Raw genomic sequence first — 22,774 nt, forward strand, 5'->3', positions numbered from 1 at the left:
GGTGGGCGCTATGGAAGGCGATATTTACGAGCGACAAATCGCCTACCACGAATTTTTCACGATTTCTCGTCAGCAAGTCCTCGCCAACTGGCAACAAAAGTGGAATGATGGTGATCTGGGAAGATGGCTACATTCTATTGTCCCACAGGTGTCGATCAAACCCTGGTTCAAAGGGTTGGATATGAGTCGTGATTTTATTCGTGCTCATGTCCAATCACTGTTAAACGCCCACCTCTTCCGTATTACGCTCGCCGACAGCAACTTATGTACCTGTGGAAACGGTTATCACGACATCGAGCATGTTGTTTGGTCCTGCTCCTTGCATCATGAGGCGAGATCCGTTCTGTGTGATTCCCTTAGGGTCCGAGGAAAACAACCCTTTAAGCCAATTAGAGACGTCTTGGCTTGCCGTGATATCGATTTTATGAAGCTTATTTACGACTTTCTTAAAGCTGTTGATGTATGTGTTTAATGTTTTGTGTTTTAGTCATCCTTTACGTTTAAGTTTTAAATTAGTTCAAAATGCTTTCCCTTGTCCTCCCTCCAAATGATCAATAAATGTAATCCCTAATCTCGAGTAAACCGCGACTAATCGGCCCCCGTTCTACTAACATTAGTTGTAAGAAAATGATATTCACACACAATCGTGTAAAAAATATTCGGCTCCGCAAAGCTAACGCATTTGAGCCTCCGCTGTAGCCAGGTGGGGCCAGCGAGGTAGGTTTCCAGCTTTCGGCCCCGAGCTGCTCATTTGCTAATAACTTTGCAAACCGTTTATGGAACATAGTTCTTTTTATAAGCAGTAGATAGAAAATAGTTCAAGCTTGTTATAGATACGTAAAAAACAGTAGACTTTGATTCTAGTAATAAAATGTATTTGTTTTTGCGTTGTAAAAATGAAGTGAGAAATGCTTACTACACATCTCGAACTTTGAGTTTAAAAATTAATTAGTCTTGTTTCAAATGTTAAGCTTTACCTTCTCTTCACATATCTATAGTAAACTATGATCAAAGACATCAAATCAAGAAGACTGGCAACTCTGCCAGAATCCAAGCGACAGATACAATAGCGCTGCGCTTGAGTGAAGGTGGAAGCAACGCATAGAAAAATAAGCAAATACACAAACCTTTATTCTGAGGATGTAATCTTTGCTATCAAATTCGTTCGAAGCATTTACCTTTGAGCGGCAGATGACGCAATTGAACCTGTCTCATAGCGTTCGTATGAGAAAATGGAAGAGTTGCCAGTCTTCTTGATTTGTTGTCTTCGCTATGATCCTAATCTATCAATTACTTGAAAGAAAAACAAATTTCAACAACTGAGTGAAAAGTTATTAACAAATGAGCAGTTGGTGTGTACAACTGTGCATGCCAAGCATGGTCAGCGGGTCACCTATCAAAGTTCAAAGGCAGCCCATACTACTGAAGAAGACGGGTCCGTATTCTGGGGGTACTTGTTGACCGGTCCCTCAACTTCGAGCAGCACTTTAAGGCGATCAAGAACGACTGCCGCAGTAGGATCAACTTGATCCGCACCATCTCTCGCCCCCACCGACAACTAACAATCACGACACTCGTTTCCGGGTTGCAAGTGCCGTCATCGATAGTCGCCTACTGTACGGTCTTGAGATGACGTGTATCGCCATCGAAAAGCTCGTGCAGATACTAGAACCAACTCTCAACACCTACGTTCGGATTGTCTCCGGTCTTCTTCCGTCAACGCCCGCCGATGCCGCATGCATCGAAGCGGGTATTCTGCCCTTCCGTCATCGTATAACCGCAGCCATTGCAACGAAAGCCGCTGCCTTTACAGCAATGACCTCCGATCTTTCTCCTCAATGAGGGGAACAGACTTCTCCGCATGACTGCCAAGGTCCACTGGTACGGAGACAAAAGTTGGTGCATACCTCCACCAAAAATCTAGAGTCGGATAAAGAGCAGGTTCAAGGCTGGAGATAACTCTGCAGCGCTGAGGAGAACAGTAGCCGAACTGCTAGGTTCGGACTACCCAACCTATGCCCACGTATACACGGACGGATCGCTTTCCAGAGCCGAGGTCGGAATTGGAGTAGCCGGAATTTCAGCACGGATGAGTAGCAGCCTACCACCATAGAGGTAACTCTAAGACTAGAAGGTCCCGAAATAACGTGCTCAACTTTTTGGCTCAGCTCTGGTACTCTCTTCGGTCCCAAGCTTATCGATTCACCCCTCGAAACATAGGAAAAACCAATAACCCCTCATTTTACCTGTCAAACTTTCATAGCGAATCAAAACAAACATTGCGTAGTACTAGAATTTCGACTAGAATGGGGTACGTTAATCGTTTGCTTGGGACCGATAGGCTAGTCAAGCAGTGAGCCAAATTAAAATCGTTAGTTTCGTATTGATTGTTGCTACCACCACAATGCTCGATTTTCTCCACCGAAGCTGCGGCCATCTTTGTTGCCATTATAACACCCTCGGACCGGCCCATACTGGTGGTATCCGATTCGTACAGCATAATACAAGCCCTTATATCTGAGACCCCGACTCACCCCTGGATACAGAGTATTGTGGAGGCCACATCCCTGGGATCTCTGGGCACTGCGGTATCCCAGGAAATATGGATAGTCAGCAAAATGTGGGAAGCCTGGAAAATAAAGTGGTGCCAATCCCAATCCCACTTCATCCGACGAATCAAAGGAACGACGAGCAAGTGGACGGATATGTCGAAACTACGGGACCAGAATGTGGTTTCTCGTCTTAGGACAGGCCATACAAGGATCTCACATAGTTTTGGTGGAACGCAGTTCCACAGAATGTGCTACGTTTGCGGATCAACTGCATCGCTGGAACACATCCTATGCCTGTTTCCGCAATACCAGCATCTACGGGAGCAGTACGCACTTCCCAACAGCATTAGGGACATACTGGGCGAGGAACCTTCCATTTTAGCGGCAGTTATTTATTTCCTCAAGGACGCTGGGCTATACAACAATATTTAGGTCCTTTTAACTTTCATTTGGCTGACGGGACATCTCTGCCGGACGAGGGATTTCCCCTCCTACGGTGGAGCTCCGATCTCTTTCAGAACCCTACATAACTTTGATGTACCAGATTGGTTTTTTTCGTTGCCTGTATTGTTAGTCTTTTACTGGAATCTGTTTTAATTGCTTCTATTTGAGTACATGTGAATTGTAAGCCAACTCCGTAGCAAAATTTGCAGGCAGAACCCTCCCTCTGGACCCCCTTTTTTAAAGAGATGAACTAACCAACGGCAAAAATCTCTCTAATAAAGAGTCAAAAAAAAATCGGAGAGGACTATATTAGAACCTTTTTACTTATGGTTTGAGAACTTTAATGGTAATGGCTATGGTAGCCAGTTAGGTCCATTAATGGTTTTGTATTATCGGTTAACTTTACGTGGAATATCGCGAATTGGTAGGTAATCAGTAATTTACAGGCAACCAATTCGTGATATTGGGGAAATGGCTCTAATGTTGGCCTATGGATCTAAGATTAGGCCCATCGCTAAAAATCTGCTATTTATCAATTCTAGATGAACGCGTCCTAGGGACGGTACTAATGGATATTTTGGTCGCTATTGAAAATTTAGTCGATTGCTGAATTTATGTATGGGCCCAAATTAGGGGCATTTAGGCCAACATAACATCCATTTCCCCTATGTGACAAGTTATCACTCACGGTGAAGTGATTCCCATTTGATTTACACGACAATCACTTCACCGTGAGCGAGGGGGGGCGACACATCTAAATCTGAATTTTAGTTGCTCAAAAAATCTCACACTAGCTAATCAATTTTCGAAAAATCTTCTTGCATCGCGCATAATCGCATAATTTTGCAGGAAATCTTCAGAATCGTTATCAATCTTCTTTCTATCTACTCAGCGTGCGAGCAGCTAGCCACAGCACAACACAATCTTTCCTGCAGCGTAGATAGAGTCGCCCCCCTCGACCGTGAGTAACAACTGGTCACTTCACTTCGTTTTCACCGTGAAGTGACATCCGTAATAAGGGCCTATGTCAGGGCTGGTTGCGATCACTGCAGTAAGAAATAGTGATTTTAGTGACCATTTTGAATAAATAAGTGACCAAATAGTGACTTTTAGTGATGTTTGATGTTTAAGATTTATTCAATTATTATCTCATAAATACTTATGTACGATATGAACCTTTAAAGCGAAACATTCAACAGAAAGTTTATAATCAAACCCACGGTATTAGTCACAGTGTCTACTAACTGTAAAAATCAGGAAAACCATAAATCTTCAGGGAATTTTTTGTTTCCTTAAAATACCTCGAAGTCTCAAAGAATTAAAAAAAATCTTGCTAAGGATATTTCAAAGAAAATAATGAAATTTTAAATACAACCGTTTAAATTTTCTCCTATTTATTTTGGTTTTGGAATATACATAATTCCCAAAAAAAATTTTTTTTAACTACTTCTGGACTATAATACTGCAAGAAATTTTCAAGAATCTGGAGTCAAATTCCATGCACAGTTTTAAAGACTCGAGGAATTTTATTATTAGGGGAAATGTATGTAATGTCGGCCTAGGTGTCCCTAATTTGGGCCCAAACATAAATTCAGCAATCGACTAAATTTTCAATAGCAACCAAAAATATCCATTAGTACCGTCCCAATGACGCATTCATCTAAATACAATTGATAAATAGAAGATTTTTAGCGATGGGCCCAATCTTAGATCCATAGGCCAACATTAGAGCCATTTCCCCTATTTCTAAATACCTCATTCCAAGGGAGCTCTGGGGAAAAAAATCATTCAGAAAAACATCAAATGCAATCTGCTTTCGAGATAGTTCTGAGGAATTTTAGATTTCATGTTAAGCCTTCTTAGTTTTGAGAAACCCTGAATTGAGTTAAAAGTAAATTTTAATGAAAAATCTTAGAAATTTCTGAGCAGCACAGCTCTTGTGAACTTCAGCGGAAAATTTCAAGGGCATTCTGAGGATAGTTTCATAAAGTTTGTGGGAAGAAAATACTACGGAGCACAAGTCCTAGGATTTTTTTTTTGAAAATACTAAAAGGAGGATTACAATTAAATGCGAGAATAACTCCAGAACATCTTCAAAGGAATTCGTAAAATAAATTCAGGAGAGTTTGCCAATCAAATTATGAAAAAAATCTAAGGAATTTTTGAGGAGAAATGCCAATGAATTCTTAGGAGACTTTTAATGTGAAGGAGTGAGATTGAAAAGGGACGCTGAAATGAGTTCAATGAATACTCGTAGAATCTTTCCGAAGGATTTCTAATTGTACAGAAATTCAAGGTAATTCCGAGGAAAACTAAAAAAAAAATTTAATTCTGAAGATAGCTTCATCGGGATTTTGAGGAAATCACCGTTGAATATGGAATGGACTATTTTGAGATCTTCAGAACCACTTGAAAGTTCTCAAATTTTTCCCTGAAATTAATTAAACTGCCTTGAAGTTCTTTTGTAGTTTGATAAACTAGCCTGATGCTCAGCATACTTCTCCTCAAATTCAGAACTTTATAGGACTTCTTAAAGTTTCATCAATTTTTCTAATGATCATGGATCACGTTTAAAGGTTTAACAATTCGCTGAAGTTCTCTAAATTTCTTTAAAATGTATGTGACTTCTCTAATGTTGACGGAACTGCTCTAAGGTTTTCTGTTCTTTTCTAAAATTCTCAAAACTTCTCTAAAGTTTTTGCAGTTCTCATGAAGCTTGTTGTAGTGCGCTGAATTTAATTAAATCGTCCTAAAAATGTTTAAGCTTCAGTGAACTTCTGAACTTATGCGAAGACCTCAAATAACTTGTTAATGTCAAGTTATCTGAAAATCTGGGAACTGCTTGAAATTCCCCACTAATTTTCTGAAACTAATGGAACTGACCTCCCCCTGAAATTCTTCCAATTTTCGGAGCTTACTAAACTTATTTCAAATGCTCCCGCATTTTGCTAATGTTCATAAAATTTCCTGAAGTTCGCGGATCTCATCTTAACCTCCATAGATTTCTATGAAGTAAAGTTTCTGAAGACCACTGTCCTTCTGTGAAGCTTCCGAAGTTTTTCTAAATTTCTGGAACTTTTGTGGTTCCACAATTTTTATAGAATTAGAACGAAATAATTAATATAGTTCTATGATTTTCACTGAAGTTCTCAAGATTTTTCTGAAGTTCATAAAACTTCCCTTTAATTATCGACACTAATTTAAAACTTCTTCAATAATCTAGACTTTCCTGGTGCCTAAACGATTACTGAATTTCTTTAAAGTTCTCTAGACTGTCCTGAATTTATCAGTAGTTTTTAAGAACTCGCAACTTTACTGAAATTAATTAATTTGCCTTGAAGTTTCGAAAACTTTCCTTAAGTATTATAACCATTATTAACACTCGCTAATCTTCCCTGAACTTATCTATGCTTACCTGAAGTTCTCTAAATTTATTTAATAATCCAGCAAATTTTCTGTTATATATTCATAGTTCCCTGACGCTTCTGACGTTTTCGGATCAATCATAGAATTCTTGAAATACCCTATAATTCGCTGCAAATTTGCTTAAGTTAATGGGATTATTCTGAAGCTATCTGATCGTCCTCGAAGTACTCGGAACTTCGCTGAATATCATTAAACTATTTAAAAATATCTAAATTTAGTTCTCGAAGATATCGCTGCTTGCTAAAAGTTCTCGCTTTTTTATCAATGGAACTTCGATGATGTTCTCAAATCAACTTATCTAAATTTTTGCATTTTTTTTAAGTTCTTGAAATCTCCATGACATAACACCCTTAAAATACTCTCACTTTTTCCGGATGTTCATAAAATTTGTATCACGTTCCAGGAATTCTCTCGGAGCTTTGCTGAAGTTTTCGGAAATTCACTGAGTTTCTCGAAACATCTTTAAGGTTTCTAATATTTCCTTGAAATTATTTGAACTGCCCTTTGATTCTCTGACCTGTCTTGATGCTCTCGAAGCTTCCATGAAGCTCTTAGTTCTATTGACGATCTCGGTTCTGCTCGGAAATAAATAGAATTCCCGTAAACACATTGAAATTTCCCTGAAATTCTCTGGAATTTTGTGAAGTTTCTGAAATATTTCTGAAGCATTCATAATTTCTCTGAAGGTCTCTGTGCTTTCCTGAAATTCACGGAACATCTTAAGGGTTCTCGATTTGTTTTCCAGCACATCATGGAACTATGTTGAATTTATCTAAAATTAAGATTATAGATTTTAAACTGCTCTTAAGATCGGAAATTCCCCAAAGATTTCTAGATACCGCTTTTTTGAAGTGCTTAGAACTTCTTTGCACAATACCCCTCAAGTTTTCTTAAATTTCTCAAGTTCGCTTGACACCTGTGAAGTTCTCTGAAATTCTAGGAACTTCATAAAAATTCCTGAAAAGTCTCGGATGCTAAAAGAACCGCTTTGAGGTTCTTACAGTTTCCAGTAACTTACTTAAGGATCCTGTGCACCCCAGCGGTGCAAAGGGCCAACGTGAAAGACTTCCATCCTGAGCGGCTGCTCACTTTTGTCTTGACCTGGGCCCAGGTCAGATTCCTATCGACTTGCTTAATTTCCTTATTGAGGCTCCGCCGCCATGAGCCCCTGGGTCTGCCTCTGCTGCGATGTCCTGCCGGATTCCAATCCAGCGCTTGCTTGCAAATTTCGTTTCCGCCCCGTCGAAGTGTGTGGCCGACCCACCTCCACTTTCGCTCTCGAATTTCTGTTGCTATCGGCTTCTGATGACATCGACGATGGAGCTCGGCATTCGAGATCCAGTTGTGAGGCCACCAGGCACGAATTATATACCGCATGCATCGGTTGATGAAGACCTGCAGCTTTTGAGTGTTCTCCGCTGATACACACCACGTCTCGCTGGCGTATAACAACACAGATTTCACGTTCGAGTTGAAAATTCGGATTTTGGTGAGTTGACTTATCTGGTTGGATCTCCATACGTTTCGTAAACTCGCAAAGGCAGCCCTAGCCTTCTTGATTCGTGCACCTATGTCGCTCTTGGTCCCGCCGTCCGACGCTATTTGGCTGTCAAGATATTGAAAACTTTCGACCTTCTCCACTGCTTGCCCCGCTACCGTAAAGTTGGAAGGGTTGCCCGTGTTGATATCCAACGATTTGGTCTTGTTGACGTTGATGGTGGGACCCGCCGCAGAGGAGCGTTCGGCTAGGTCATTGAGTTTACTCTGCATATCAGAGCGCCGTTGTGCTAGTAGAGCAACATCATCAGCCAAATCGAAGTCGTTGAGATGCTCCATGGTGATAGGCTGCCAAAGCAGCCCACGGCTCGGTACACGGTCAATTGCACCTACCATGATCTCGTCGATTACGATGAGAAACAGTAGCGGTGATAGTATGCATCCTTGTCTCACACCAGCGACTACCCGGATAGGGTCGGACAAGGCTCCGTTATGCAGAGCTCTGCACGTGAAAGCCTCATACTGCGCTTCGATGAGGTTGACGATTTTATCAGGGACTCCCTTGCGTCTCAGGGCGCCCCACAGATTCTCGTGATTGAGACGGTCGAAAGCTTTTTCGTAGTCAATGAATACCAAATAAAGGGACTCTTGGAATTCATTGACCTGCTCCAGGATGACAATATGGTCCACACAAGATCTTCCGGCACGGAATCCTGCCTGCTGCCGTCGGAGAGTCGCGTCGATCTTCTCCTGTATCCGATTCAGGATAACTTTGCACAGAACTTTGAGAACAATACACAGTAACATGATGCCTCGCCAATTGTCGCACACAGTCAGATCCCCCTTCTTTGGGACCTTCACTCAGATGCCCTGCATCCAGTCGGCCGGAAATGTAGCTTTCAGTAAGTTTCCCAAATTTTCAGCGTGTTAACTTCCCTTATGTTCCTGCAGTTTGTTCTCAGCATTTCCTTTCATTCCTCAGAACTTCTTCAAAGTTCCTACAATTGTTGTAAAGTTAATGGGACTACAATGAAGATCTCTATTCTTTCATAAAGTTAATTACGAACATGAAATAAATCATTTATTTTTATACTTATTCCTGGCACTTTGAATATTTTCAATATCTTGAACTTGTACATGGAATACGGAAGTTCAAGACATTGAATATTTTTAGATCTTGGACTTACTTACTTGGAAAACTCAGGTAATTTTATCCAGAAAAATGAGTACACAACGCAAAGAATAATCAATCTTGAAATACCTTATGACTTATTACAAGAAAAAGAGGCTTAGTGACTGACTTGAAAAAAGTGACCAAGTCTGTAAAAAGTGACTCGCTACCAGCCCTGCTATGTGTATGCTATTGATGATGATTGAAGAATATTGCAAAAACAAGAAGAATCCGAATTGAGTGACGGTGTCTTGAGCCTTAATGTACTGCTGGTGCTTTCCCAAATAAAGTTTTAAAAAAATGGGTTCTAAAATCTTTAAAAAAAATACTCTACGAAACCGAATGAATTTGACATAAATATTCAATATTGTTTTCAGATGGAGCGGTTCAGTTTCAGGCGGAGGTGTAAACAGTTTAGCTGATCATTCCTGGGAGGCGATGTTGCGTGTAGTTCTCGTAAAAACTTTTCCCGTTCCCGTAGCTCTTTTCTCTCTTCATTTCTATTTTGTTTTTGGAAGCCTGCTATTCAGCCAATGACGTATATATAAGACCAACCGGCAACTTGCTGGTTGTTGCGTATGCAATGAAATAATATACAACCTTTTGGTTTGGTAGTTAGTATAAGGTTGATTTATAAACTCTGACTCGCGAACATCTCCCCCCTAATAGATGTCGTAGAGCTCAAAGTGGGATGGAAGACGTCGTTTCCTGCCAGATGGTTCTCGGGCTTGTTGTAGTCCTCTTTTCCGAACAATCCGCTTATGCTCAGGAACACTTCGAGATAGCTCTGATGGTCCTGGGATGTCTAAAACTGAAGGTGGGCCCGTTAATGGTACAGGTAGTACTTCTTCTAATGGGCCAATATCTGCTTTTGCGTTAGAACTGGGGTTACTGTATCCATATCATAGGGAGACTTGATTCCTGATTTTATAAAATGCTATCTACTAAATGATATCTACTATTCAAATATGTAAGATTTTCTTTCATAGCAATTGTTTCAAGGTGCACTTCAATTAGATAAATGGATGCAAAGTCTCCTACATACCTACCCTATATTATCGCCGACTTCCGTAATTTTTACCAAAATCTCAACAGCTGAACTGTTCGGTAAGTTTTAGGTAGTTCAGTTTAATTGGATTAAAGTTACAAAAAACGAAAACTCCTTTACAATAACAAGATTTGAACTTTAGACGCTGAGGTTGGATGTGATTTGAAATAGACACATTCTACGTTTTTGATAGTTTTTTGTTCTGCAACTGAAAAAATAAATAAATTAAAAGTAACCCCTAAATATTATTGCAGATTTGGAAAGTGTGCTAAATTTCCTATAAGAATTGAATAATAGTTTCAGATTTGAGTAGCTAAACACGTTTTGGTGAGTAATTGTTGAGTAGTGTAGTTGATAAGTGCAAAACGTATTTTATTTTTCGAACGGGATTTTATTCTTCGAAATCCCGGGAAAAATTTCAAGATGCCTAAAACTTACTAAATTTCCAAAAAAGAATGCCTTTATGCAATATCGAAGTTTGAGAAAAGATTTTAGAACTAAAAATTGGACATGTTTCAGTCTTAGTTGCTCGCTTTCTACTCTCTATATTCAATTTTCACACTGCCGTACTCTAACGGAAGTGTTAATAAATTCTTGATCAATTCTTTTAGGAAATTTTTCACACTTTCCAAGTCTGCAATAATATTTAAGGGTTACTTTTATTTTTTGTGAAAATACAAAAACTGTACAAACAAAATTAGACAGAAACGCGGATACATCCTGGTAGAGAGTGCCAATTATTTTTTGAGAAAAATAGGCTTTAAAATGAAGGTCAAAGTTAAACCGAACGTTCAGCCGTTGAGACTTCAGTAAAACATTACCGAACACGACCGAGTGTGTATACGTCCATCATCACAGCGACGACAAGAGCATCGATCACGCTGCAGACAAGGATCTAATACACAATAATGTCGACCCCGCAAACTTGCTTCGCAAAGCGCTTGGTGTTCGCTGCGATATAAGAAAAAATATGTGCAATCAAAAACATACCTTCGATGTACTTTTCCAACGACTTGGGAACCATCGTCTTAATCTTGGAAATGTCTTCGACAGTGCACTTTCCTTTGTCTAAACCTGTTAGGAAGAAACACAAAAAGGTCACCGTTTTAGTTTCATCATCGCCGTATTTCCACACCAATCCGTACCTAGCAACAGTCCCATCCGTTTCAGCACCTCCAGATCGTCATGTATCTCGAATGTATTATCGAATTTGAACGAAAATTCCGATCTGTGGGATAAAGAGGGCAAACATCGTCATTATTGAAAAAGAAAACCCTTCGAGAAAACCGCGCACTCACTTGTCGTTCGAAATACTACAGTTGATGTAAGTCTTCTTATCCGTATTAACAATGATGAATGGCAACTGGATGGCGGAGCTCGGGTTCGGCACCAGACCTCGTTCTTCGTTTTCCTGATTCCGGGCGACGAGCGACTTGAACGCCACGTGCTGCAGAATCAGTTCGCGCAGCTGTTGCTGCTTCAGCTCGATCCGCTCGCGCGCCTTCTCGTTTTCCTTCTCCAGATCGTCGCACTCCTGTACGCTGCTGGTGGGCAGTCCGTGCCAGCGGATTTCCTTCTTCTCCTTGGAAATGATGTTCATCGCCATCAGGACATTCAGGGCATCGTACACCCGCCGGCGGATGTTCTTCTGATCGTACGAAGCCGGATCCACACCGGGATGGCTTTGGGTTTCTTCGGCGACCAGCTCGTCCGCCACTTCGTTGTACGTGGTTGTGCCCTTTTCCTTCACCTTTTCGCAGACCTTCATCGAAAAGTGCCGCAGCCCGCGGCCGATTTTGTCGGTCTTTCTCCGGCGCGAAGCCGGTGTGTGAATCTGACTGGCGGCGGCGGCTTTCTTGCCATAGTTGTTGTACTGTGGTTGTTGGTGCTGCTGGTGTTGTTGAGATCCTTTTGCGTTGCTGTGGGTGGGTGTTGCCACAGCGGGCGGGGGCACCGGTTGCGAAACGAAAGAAGTCGATAGAACCGGTGTTGAGGTGCTGGTCATCAGGTTTGTGCTCATGAATGACGTCGACGGGGCGGGTGCTCCGCTTGAGGTTGATGGCGAAATCGAAGTCGAAGGCGCGAGCATGGCCGTTAGATTTCGGCCGGAAATGGGTGAACCTGTCAGCTGTCCGGGACCCGCAATCAACTTCAGCTGACCCTGTTGAGGAAAGAAGACGAAGGCAAAGGGCGATTAGGAATGGGCGGGTATGACGAGCTATCGGACGACTTACCAACTGTGACGGTGAGATTCGGACCAGTGGTTTCCCATTGATGCCTTTCGCTGCGGGTGAATTTACGATCTGCAATTCTGAAAAAGAGATACGTCGGCATCGGTTAGGTGCCTCATGCGTTTGAGTGCCTTATAATACGTACTGTTTGGATTATTCACTGTGATGAATTTCTGACCCGGCGCGAGCTTCTGCATAACAGGGGTGGCAAAAGTCTGCAAAGAAAGGAATGGGGAACATAATCGAACGAGATATAAAACAGGTTCAGCGCGAAGAAAGTCGAAGAAAGACGACTGAGAACGTCAAAAGCGCGAAAATATTTCGGCTGCAGCATACAACAAACAAGAGGCATGATTCATGAGAGTCGATTTTGTGACGTAAAAGAATGAGTCGAGCACGTTTCCGACCTCTGCTTGCTGCAATGCGATACCACAGATAAGCTATTATAGCATCGGGATCGGCGTTAGGAGATTCCTGTCATCTATTTATTTCTCACTGCTGCTGCTGCTCATGATGATGAAGGGGTGGTGGTCGTAGCGGCGATGGCAATTAACTTCCCATTCAAGTAGGTGGCTCGGGCTCACGATTTAGTATACGAACACAGTGCGGGAACGTCGTGTTCTCCCGCATTGTTGTTGTTTCCCAAAAAAAAAATGACCCATACCGCAAAACAAGGTAGAGCGAGCACGCGAGAATCTGTATAGTTGTAAAAGGGAAAAATTGTGGGAACGAGAGCGAGAGTATGCAGGCAGGAGAAGAAAATGCATTTCGTATGCACCACGCGGAGCACAGCATTTAATCGAATGTTGTTTTACACGCGCGCGCCTTCACGACGAATCGAGTGAGATAACTCGCGGTGGCTGACTGTGGCCGTATGCCTATAGTCACTGCAATGTACCTACGTACAACACACCGGAAGGCGGGACCCAACGATGACTATATACGACGGACGAACGGCGATGATGGGGGCTTTTGACAAGTGCCTAGGCATACAACACACAATACAAATGCGTAAAGAGGTAGGTAGGGCAGCTACTAACTTTGCGACCGACGCCTATCGGATGTTAATTGGCGTATAATACAATCATGTCCAAGTTTTCTTTCTTCAGCGAAGTGGATCTTTACGACTTAAAATAATGGATCCTAAAGAACGAATGGTTTTGAAATTGGGTTCGTTAGAGGTAAATGCATATTTGTAATCTGAATACAAAATTCAGCATCATAGCGCCCCTCGATGGGACTTTGTATGGGAAAAAATATGATTGTGCTCATAAAACGAAGCTCTTTCAGATGATTTATAATAAGAACAAAATTAAAGACCTCAATTCAAGCTGAACATACAATACATTCCCAGGTATTTTCAGCACACAGATCGATAAAAGAAACTTTTATCTAGCATCTAATACGACAACAAGAAATGGTGATTTGCTCCAGTTATTAACGGAAGAGAATCGAACACTGTTACTTAGGAGCTAATCCAATGTTCAGCTTGAATTGTTATCAGTCCAGAACTTGTTACAGCCAACAACCAATGATTTAACTAGTCCCGGACTGATTATTTTTACTGTTTTTACCTTTTTCCTTCAATTGCAATTATATTAACGCACTAATGTACCCCTATCATCACTCTCAACTATGGTATGGTCGTGATACCTTGAAAAGGTAATCGGTAAGGCGACGGGAGGTGAGTTTGATATGACCTTTTACCAGCTATCATGCTTTGGTAGTTGAGCGGTTCCACGAACAAGTGGGAAATTTTTCCAGTTTTTATTTTTTGTATTTTTTGATTTGCATGAAACCTTGCATACAAGTTTTTGGGGAAGAAAAACGCCGTTTTGCATACTTGGTTCGCCATTTTGAATCTAGCCTTACTTATGAGAAGGGCCTATGAAAAATGCACATGATATCTTCAAAAAATTGTATCTCGGAAACGGTTTGTCCGATTGGTTTTGGGTCTTGGGCGAAGTTTTTGACAATTGTTGGTGTTATATGGAGAAAATATGCACGGTAAAAAAAAAAGTTTGGTATTTGTGTTTTGAACTAAAATATAAATTTTCGCTTTAAAGTGACATGTCAATAATTTTTTTATTATCCTTATGTTATAGCTGACTAAAAATGCTATCTAATACACAGTAGGCTGTTCTGGAGAAAAATAGGTTACGATGAAAAAAATTGTTTTTTAAAAAAATACAATTTTCAAAAAAGCTATTAAGAAAAGTCAAAAAAGTTTGTCACCCTAATTTTATGAAAGTACATCAAATTTGCAAACAAAAAGTACTTCGGTAACATTTTTCTAAGATGCACCGTTTAGAAGATATTACTGATTTAATATTGTTTTTTTTTGATAACTTAATAAGTTTTGGCCCTTTTCGGATGTACTCCGTGTTTTTCCAGTTTCAAAAGTATTTTTTTCGGAAAGATTGGAAAATTTTGAGTTAAAATGACACTGACAGCTTAAAGATTCGAGTGAAATTCTCTGCCTTAATAGTATTTTGAAAAACAAGTTACAAAATCCCACTATCAGGAACAATGATTTCTTCAAATGATTTTTGGTGCGTTGTGCTGAAAACGTGCTAACAAGTATTAGATACAGGTAATCAGATACCAGTTAGCTGTACTACGTACAGTTGGTGATTGTAAACATGGTCTTTGTTGGAACTAGTCCACCATGGCCACGCTGGCCATAACGAGGCTAGCTCCGTCGTTGACCGTTCCTTAATAATAAATAAAAAGAACGCAGTAGTCACCTTCCATCAAACTAGAGGGCTGCCGACTGATACCTCAATCAACAACCGCCGCACTCTTTATTCATTCCAGGTATATACAATTTACAATCTTCTTCAATAACAATATACCTACGCCAGCAAATCTACCTCGCTCCAACTCTCCAAACTCGTACCTGAAGGTTCGACGATACCTGAGCGTTCGACTCTACCTATCTTTCAACAGTCTTTACCCAGCATTCTATGATTTCTACCCGTGAGCTGTATAATAATGTCTGACTCGGTTCTGAATTCATCCAGTATCTACTAGGGAAAACCAAACAGTAAATGCAGAAAGGTTGCTAGTAGCATAGTGATTATAGTAATTTCAGCTCATAATCCTGTGTTTTTGAACGAGATCCAGTGTTGTTTGATAACATAATAATTGTAAAGGAAAGTGTAACACGTTTTGGTGCAAAGGTAATGTATGTTACATTTTAATTATATGTTTTGTGATATTTTCGTACAAAACTAACAATTGGAAAATATTTTCTGTTACAGATTACAAAATGAGTAAAATAAGATGTATTCGCCCATTCAAAGACATTCAGTGTTCGAAAGAGCTGCGATATCTCACGGATGGTATCATCCAAAAACTAAAATCAATTGGATTTTCCAAGGTATCCACACTGAACACCAAGGATTTTCGTGTTTGTTCGTCTTGCCGTCTACATATTGATTCAAGAGCTCACCTCACCCAAAACGAGGAACAAAGCGTAGCCGGCGGCTCAAGGATGCCAACTGTTCAGACCATACCTGATGTACCTGATCCGCAAAGCTATGAAAGTTTGGTCACAATACCATCAGAGTCAACGCTAAGCACAATTAAATCAAATGAAGACTTCACGATGCCTGTAGACGTCGAAATATTCAACCGAGGAATAGCAGCTATTCGTGTTTCGCCTATAGATTTAGGTAAGGTTAAAAATGTTCACTATCCTGAAAAAAAGTGCGCTGAAATCGTCGAAGGTGTACGAAGAAATCTTTTTAAATTAGACGCTGAAACAGAAAAAGCAAACGAGTTTGATGAAGTCATAGAAAATATGAAAATTAAATTTTTAAATTCAGCCACAAGGCAAGAAAAACTATCAATTTTATCATTGTTGCCAAAATCATGGTCAGTACAAAAAATTGTAGACGAATTTAAAACCAGTAGAAATATGGCATCAGATGCAAGAAAGGAAAGAGATAATGTATTTGATTCATCTCAAGGTTCAAGCTCTGGAAAAGCTTTGAGTAATGAAACAAAAGAACTGGTTTTGAATTTTTTTTGAGGACGATGATATAAGCCGTGCAATGCCAGGCCAAAGAGATTTTGTTAGCGTAAAGAAAGGAAATAAGAGGTTAGCTGTTCAGAAAAGATTGTTAATGATGACATTGAGAGAAGCTTTTAATCGCTTTAATGAAATGTACGTCAATGAAAAAATAGGGTTTTCATCATTTGCAAGCCTCCGGCCAAGGCAATGTAAACTATTGACTATCACAGGAACACATAATGTTTGCGTTTGCACTACGCATGAAAATGTCAATTTAATTCTACATAGCATAAAAAAATACAATGTCTTGAATGATCTAAAAACATTAACGAATAGATTACTTTGCGAAAATAAGACAACTCATTGCCATCTACGAAGATGTAAAAACTGCCCAGATACCTCAGTTTTAGAAGACAGTTTATTGAAACAACTGGAAGAAAACTTTGTTGAAAAGCTTTCATTCGAACAATGGGTTACCACTGACAGATGTGATTTAGAAACTATTGTAAAGCAAACCGATGAGTTTGTTTCATTTTTCAGCTCAAAATTAGAAAGTTTGATTCTGCATGATTTTGTAAAAACCGAACAATCCAATTTTTTGAAAACTACACAACAAAACTTGCAAGATGGTGAATTTTTAGCTATTTGTGACTTTTCTGAAAATTACAGCTTCGTTTTGCAGGATGAAGTTCAATCACACCATTGGAACGTGCAACAGGCCACAATCCATCCTTTCGTAATATATTATACTGAAAATATGCAAATTAAACATTTTAGCTTCATTATAATTTCTGAAGAACTAAGACATGATTCAGTCACTGTCAATTTGTTTATTGGTAAAATGATAAACTTTTTACAAATTGATCAAAATAAAAACATAAAAAAAAATTATTTTATGTCAGATGGTGCTGCTTCACAGCATAAAAACCGAAAAAACTTTTCTAGCCTTTGTAAATTTAAGTCAAAGTATGGTATTGACGCTGAATGGCATTTCTTCGCAACATCGCACGGAAAAGGTCCATGCGATGCTATTGGAGGTACGATAAAACGCATGGCTACCAGAGCAAGTTTAGCCAAAGAACGCGAACACCCGATAAAGACTGTAAGAGAGTTGTTTAATTGGGCAAACAAACGAAAAGAAGAAGAACTTACAAAGTTGTCATTTTGTTATTCTACTACAGAAGAATACGAAAATATGTCTTTGCAGCTAAATAATCAATATAATAATGCAAAAACAATTCAAGGAACTCTAAAATTCCACTCATTTCTTCCTCTATCAGAAAATACAATAAAGGCAAAGCTTTATTCAAACTGTCCTGACAATGATGCCAAAATATTCAATATTGTTAAGAAAGTTGTGTAAACAATAATTTTATAAAAATACAGAAATAAAAATAAACTGATGATATCCACCATATAATGTTATTTTTTATTGCGCACAATCACCATCCCTGAAAAATAAGCTTAATTCGCTCTTTTGAATCTTGCTAATTGAGGAGCTTACATTTGCAGTTCTCAAAAAGGTGTATCTCGAAATCGAGTTGTCTCATCGGTTTGATGTCTGTGGCGATGTTCGGCAATAGAGAGAAAATATGCACAGTATAAACACATCCAGTTTAAATGGATTAAACTGTTAGGCGATATGCAAGAGTTGAATGCACATTTTCAGCACAACGCACCAAAAATCACTTGAAGAAATCATTGTTCCTGATAGTGGGATTTTGTAACTTGTTTTTCAAAATACTTTTAAGGCAGAGAATTTCACTCGAATCTTTAAGCTGTCAGTGTCATTTTAACTCAAAATTTTCCAATCTTTCCGAAAAAAATACTTTTCAAGCTGGAAAAACACGGAGTACATCCGAAAAGGGCCAAAACTTATTAAGTTATCAAAAAAAAACAATATTAAATCAGTAATATCTTCTAAACGGTGCATCTTAGAAAAATGTTACCGAAGTACTTTTTGTTTGCAAATTTGATGTACTTTCATAAAATTAGGGTGAAAAACTTTTTTGACTTTTCTTAATAGCTTTTTTGAAAATTGTATTTTTTTAAAAAACAATTTTTTTCATCGTAACCTATTTTTCTCCAGAACAGCCTACTGTGTACTAGATAGCATTTTCAGTCAGCTATAACATAAGGATAATAAAAAAATTATTGACATGTCACTTTAAAGGGAAAATTTATATTTTAGTTCAAAACACAAATACCAAACTTTTTTTTTACCGTGCATATTTTTTCCATACAACACCAACAATTGTCTAAAACTTCGCCCAAGACACCAAACCAATCGGACAAACCGTTTCCGAGATACAATTTTTTGAAGATATCATGTGCATTTTTCATAGGCCCTTCTCATAAGTAAGGCTAGATTCAAAATGGCGAACCAAGTATGCAAAACGGCGTTTTTCTTCCCCAAAAACTTGTATGCAAGGTTTCATGCAAATCAAAAAAGATGAAAATTACTCGTTGCTTTAATGATATGGAACCGCTCAGTTGTACCAGCTAGCATGTTCAGGTAGTATAGGTCGATAGCCGTAGTACATGGGTCTTATGGGGAAAATATTTTTTACTAAATCGTGTTTTTCACCTCACCTGCGCTGGCATCCTATACACCTAGCAAGGTGCTGAAGAGGTGACCCCCTTATTGCACTCTATGGCATAATGTTTTTCGGATCTGGTGGCTTGGTGTTATTTAAAATATATCATATTAACAATATGATCCATTCATACCTTTTCCAAACATTGCAATGCCGACCCGAAAAAAATGCATCGCGCTCTATCTAGTGTTGAGAAAGGTCAGCAACAATCATCCAATTACAAACGAGGGGCGAGAGTATAGCACTTCTTCTTCTTCTTCCTCGCATTTCAAGCTTATTGCGTATGGCATATTAGCTTATTGCGTGCTCTCAACTTAGTGTTCTAGATGCACTTCCACAGTTATTAATTGAGAGCTTTCGATGCCTGTACCATTTTTGCATTGATATGATTGTGTGGCAAGTCCAATCATACTTCTATGCCCAGGGAAGTCGAGAAATTTTCCAACCCGAAAAATTCCTAGACTGGACCGGGAATCGAACCCAGCCACCTCCAGCATGGTCTTGCTTTGTAGCTGTGCCTTTACCGACTGAGCTAAGGGAGGTCCCAGAGAGAGTATAGCACTTATTACAAGAATAAAAGTTAAATAATTTTCATTAATTATATTTTGTTTATTACATGAAAATTTGTCTGATGTGTCACTGTTGTCATCAAATAAAATAATATGCTGAAGTACTGCATTTCAAATATTATTCAAATTTTTAGTTGGTTTAGGTGGATAAGCAAATACATTTGCAGCCTTTTCGGCCACAGAGGCGCTTTCATCCCTAAAAATTCAGTTTGCCAGCTCAGCGGTGGTTCATATTGTTAATATAATATATTTTGTGATTTCCTACGTGCTTAGCGTCTTCGTAAATAATTATGGGGAGAATCTTCCACGTTGAATGGCGGTACAAGCTCCAGGATCGGTTAACCACAGCCTGAGCTAGAGCAAGTTTAGTGAAAAATGAAAAATTGGAGGTATTTTTGCTCGTGCGTCACGCTCTAGTTCCTCGATTTGTGTATGTGTGTGTATAAGACCTGTGCGCCACCACCGGCCGTCGATACTTTTTCACACGCCGCCGCCGCCAATGATTTTGATCATTTTTGACACGCCAACGATGTAAAGACTTCAATACACGTCTTAATTTAAAAATGTCCAACATATTTTCGACGTTCTTGTATAAGATTTGACAGTTTTATTCAGAATCAATAGGAACATTAACAGGTTGCTTAATAATTCCATTTACATGCTGGGCTACAAAATGGTGAGTTGACAACCTGGAAGGAGCGGAATACCTAGCCCTGGTCCTCACAAGTTCCTACTTCACGCCTCCTCGAGTCATATGATAACAAAAGACTACCAGCTGAAACATGGACACAGCTGGGTGGCGTAGCCTGGGCAGTGTTGCCAGTCCGGCAATAGCAAAGTGAAGAGGTGCGACGCGAACACTGGCGCGGTAACCATAGTACGTTGATAGACGAAATGCTTCACCAAACCTGAGCGTCTGTTCACCATGGAGGTGCGGCTCAAAACGGCGTCTGTTCTCCATGTTAGTAGCGGCTGATCACCGTCCTAGTGCCAGCGTGGGACTCTAAACAGAGCTGTGCACGATGGTCCCCCGGCGAGACAGGGGGTTGGGGCAGGCCCAACAAGCCGCCCTGGAAAAAAAAACAAAGTTGCAAATACCGAAGAAAGAAATACGGATCGGAACAATCGGCACAGACCTACGCGACGAAATAAGGACTACGATTGGAAACTCGGAACATGGAACTGCAAATCGCTCGGCTTCCCGGGTTGCGATAGGTTAATCTATGACGAACTTCAACCACGCAACTTCGAAGTCGTAGCACTGCAGGAACTTTGCTGGACGGGACAAAAGGTATGGAAAAGCGGGCATCGAGCGGCTACTTTCTACCAGAGCTGTGGCACCACCAACGAGCTGGGAACCGGCTTTGTAGTGCTGGGTAAGATGCGCTAACGCGTGATTGGTTGGCAGCCGATCAACGCGAGGATGTGCAAGTTGAGGATTAAGGGCCGTTTCTTCAACTACAGCATCATCAACGTGCACTGCCCACACGAAGGGAGACCCGACGACGAGAAAGAAGTATATTAAGCACAACTGGAGCAGGTGTACGACGGCTGTTCGCAACGGGACGTCAAAATCGTCATCGGCGACATGAACGCTCAGGTAGGACGGGAGGCAATGTATAGACCGGCAATCGGGCCAAACAGCCTGCATGCCGTATCGAACGACAACGGCCAACGATGCGTGAACTTTGCAGCCTCCCGGGGTATGGTAGTTCGAAGTACCTTTTTCCCCCGCAAGGATATCCACAAAGCCACCTGGAGATCACCTGACCAACACACAGAAAACCAAATCGATCACGTTCTAATCGACGGGAAATTCTTCTCCGACATTATCAACGTCCGCACGTACCGCAGTGCGAACATAGATTCGGACCACTACCTAGTTGCAGTATGCATGCGCTCAAAACTCTCGACGGTGCATAACACACGTCGAAGTCGAACGCCGCGACCCAACATTGAGCAACTACGGGACGCCGGAATTGCCCAGGACTACGCGCAGCAGCTGGAAGTTGCACTACCCACGGAAGAGCAGCTTGGCGCAGCTTCTCTTGAAGATGGCTGGAGGGACATCCGTTCCGCCATAGGTAGTACTGCTGCAGCGGCACTAGGTACTGCAATCTCGGACCGAAGAAATGACTGGTTTGACGGCAAATGCAAACTGTTAGTAGATGAGAAGAATGCAGCACGGGCGAGAATGCTGCAACACCGCACGAGATTGAATGTGGAGCGATACAGACAAGCGCGGAACAGACAAAACTCGGTTTTCCGAAGGAAGAAGCGTCAGCAGGAAGACCGAGATCGCGAGGCGATGGAAAATCTGTACCGCGTAAACGACACACGGAAATTCTACGAGAAGCTAAATAGTTCGCGCAAAGGCTACGTGCCGCAAGGACTTGGACGGTAACCTTCTCACGAACGAGTGTGAGGTGATTGAGAGGTGGAAGCAGTACTATGACGAGCACCTCAACGGTGAAGCAGCAGAAAACGAAGGTGGCACGGCAACAGACCTTGGAGCACGCGCAGAAGACGATAGGCTACCGGCCCCTGATCTTCAAGAAGTTGAGGAGGAGATCGGTCGGCTGAAGAACAACAAAGCAACTGGTGTAGATCAACTACCAAGTGAGCTATTGAAATACGGTGGTGAAGCACTGGCTAGAGCGCTGCACTGGGTAATTGCCAAGATTTGGGAGGAGGAGATATTACCGGAGGAGTGGATGGAAGGTGTCGTATGCCCAATCTACAAAAAGGGCGACAAGTTGGATTGCTGCAACTACCGCGCGATCACACTGCTGAGCGCCGCCTACAAGGTACTCTCCCAAATTCTATGCCGCCGTCTGTCACCATATGCAAGAGAGCTCGTGGGGCAATACCAGGCGGGATTCATGGGTGCCCGCGCTACCACGGACCAAATTTTCGCGATTCGGCAGGTTCTGCAGAAATGCCGCGAATACAACGTGCCCACACATCATTTGTTCATCGATTTCAAATCCGCATACGACGCAATCGATCAAGATCAGCTATGGCAGATTATGCACGAGTACGGATTTCCGGATAAACTGACGCGATTGGTCAAGGCGACGATGGATCGAGTGATGTGCGTTGTTCGAGTATCGGGGACACTCTCGAGTTCCTTTGAATCTCGAAGGGGGTTACGGCAGGGTGATGGACTTTCGTGTCTGCTGTTCAACATCGCGTTAGAAGGTGTGATCAGAAGAGCTGGG

General features: G+C 40.9%; 1 protein-coding gene across 1 annotated transcript in view; it reads right to left on the reverse strand.

Moving 5' to 3' along the window:
• Dp (transcription factor Dp) overlaps positions 1–22,774 on the reverse strand; it is a 54,025-nt gene that overhangs the window by 5,113 nt on the left and 26,138 nt on the right. Inside the window, exons 3-7 of the mRNA XM_065234658.1 lie at positions 12,515–12,584; positions 12,373–12,449; positions 11,437–12,299; positions 11,284–11,366; positions 11,129–11,212 (exon numbers count right to left, since the gene is read on the reverse strand). Coding sequence (XP_065090730.1) covers positions 11,129–11,212; positions 11,284–11,366; positions 11,437–12,299; positions 12,373–12,449; positions 12,515–12,584 — 1,177 coding nt within the window. The remainder of the gene's footprint in view (positions 1–11,128; positions 11,213–11,283; positions 11,367–11,436; positions 12,300–12,372; positions 12,450–12,514; positions 12,585–22,774) is intronic.

Source organism: Ochlerotatus camptorhynchus, unplaced genomic scaffold (genome assembly GCF_037179485.1).
Source record: "Ochlerotatus camptorhynchus isolate MF236.1 unplaced genomic scaffold, CSIRO-AGI_Acam_v1.1 ptg000434l, whole genome shotgun sequence".
Classification (NCBI taxonomy): domain Eukaryota; kingdom Metazoa; phylum Arthropoda; class Insecta; order Diptera; family Culicidae; genus Ochlerotatus; species Ochlerotatus camptorhynchus.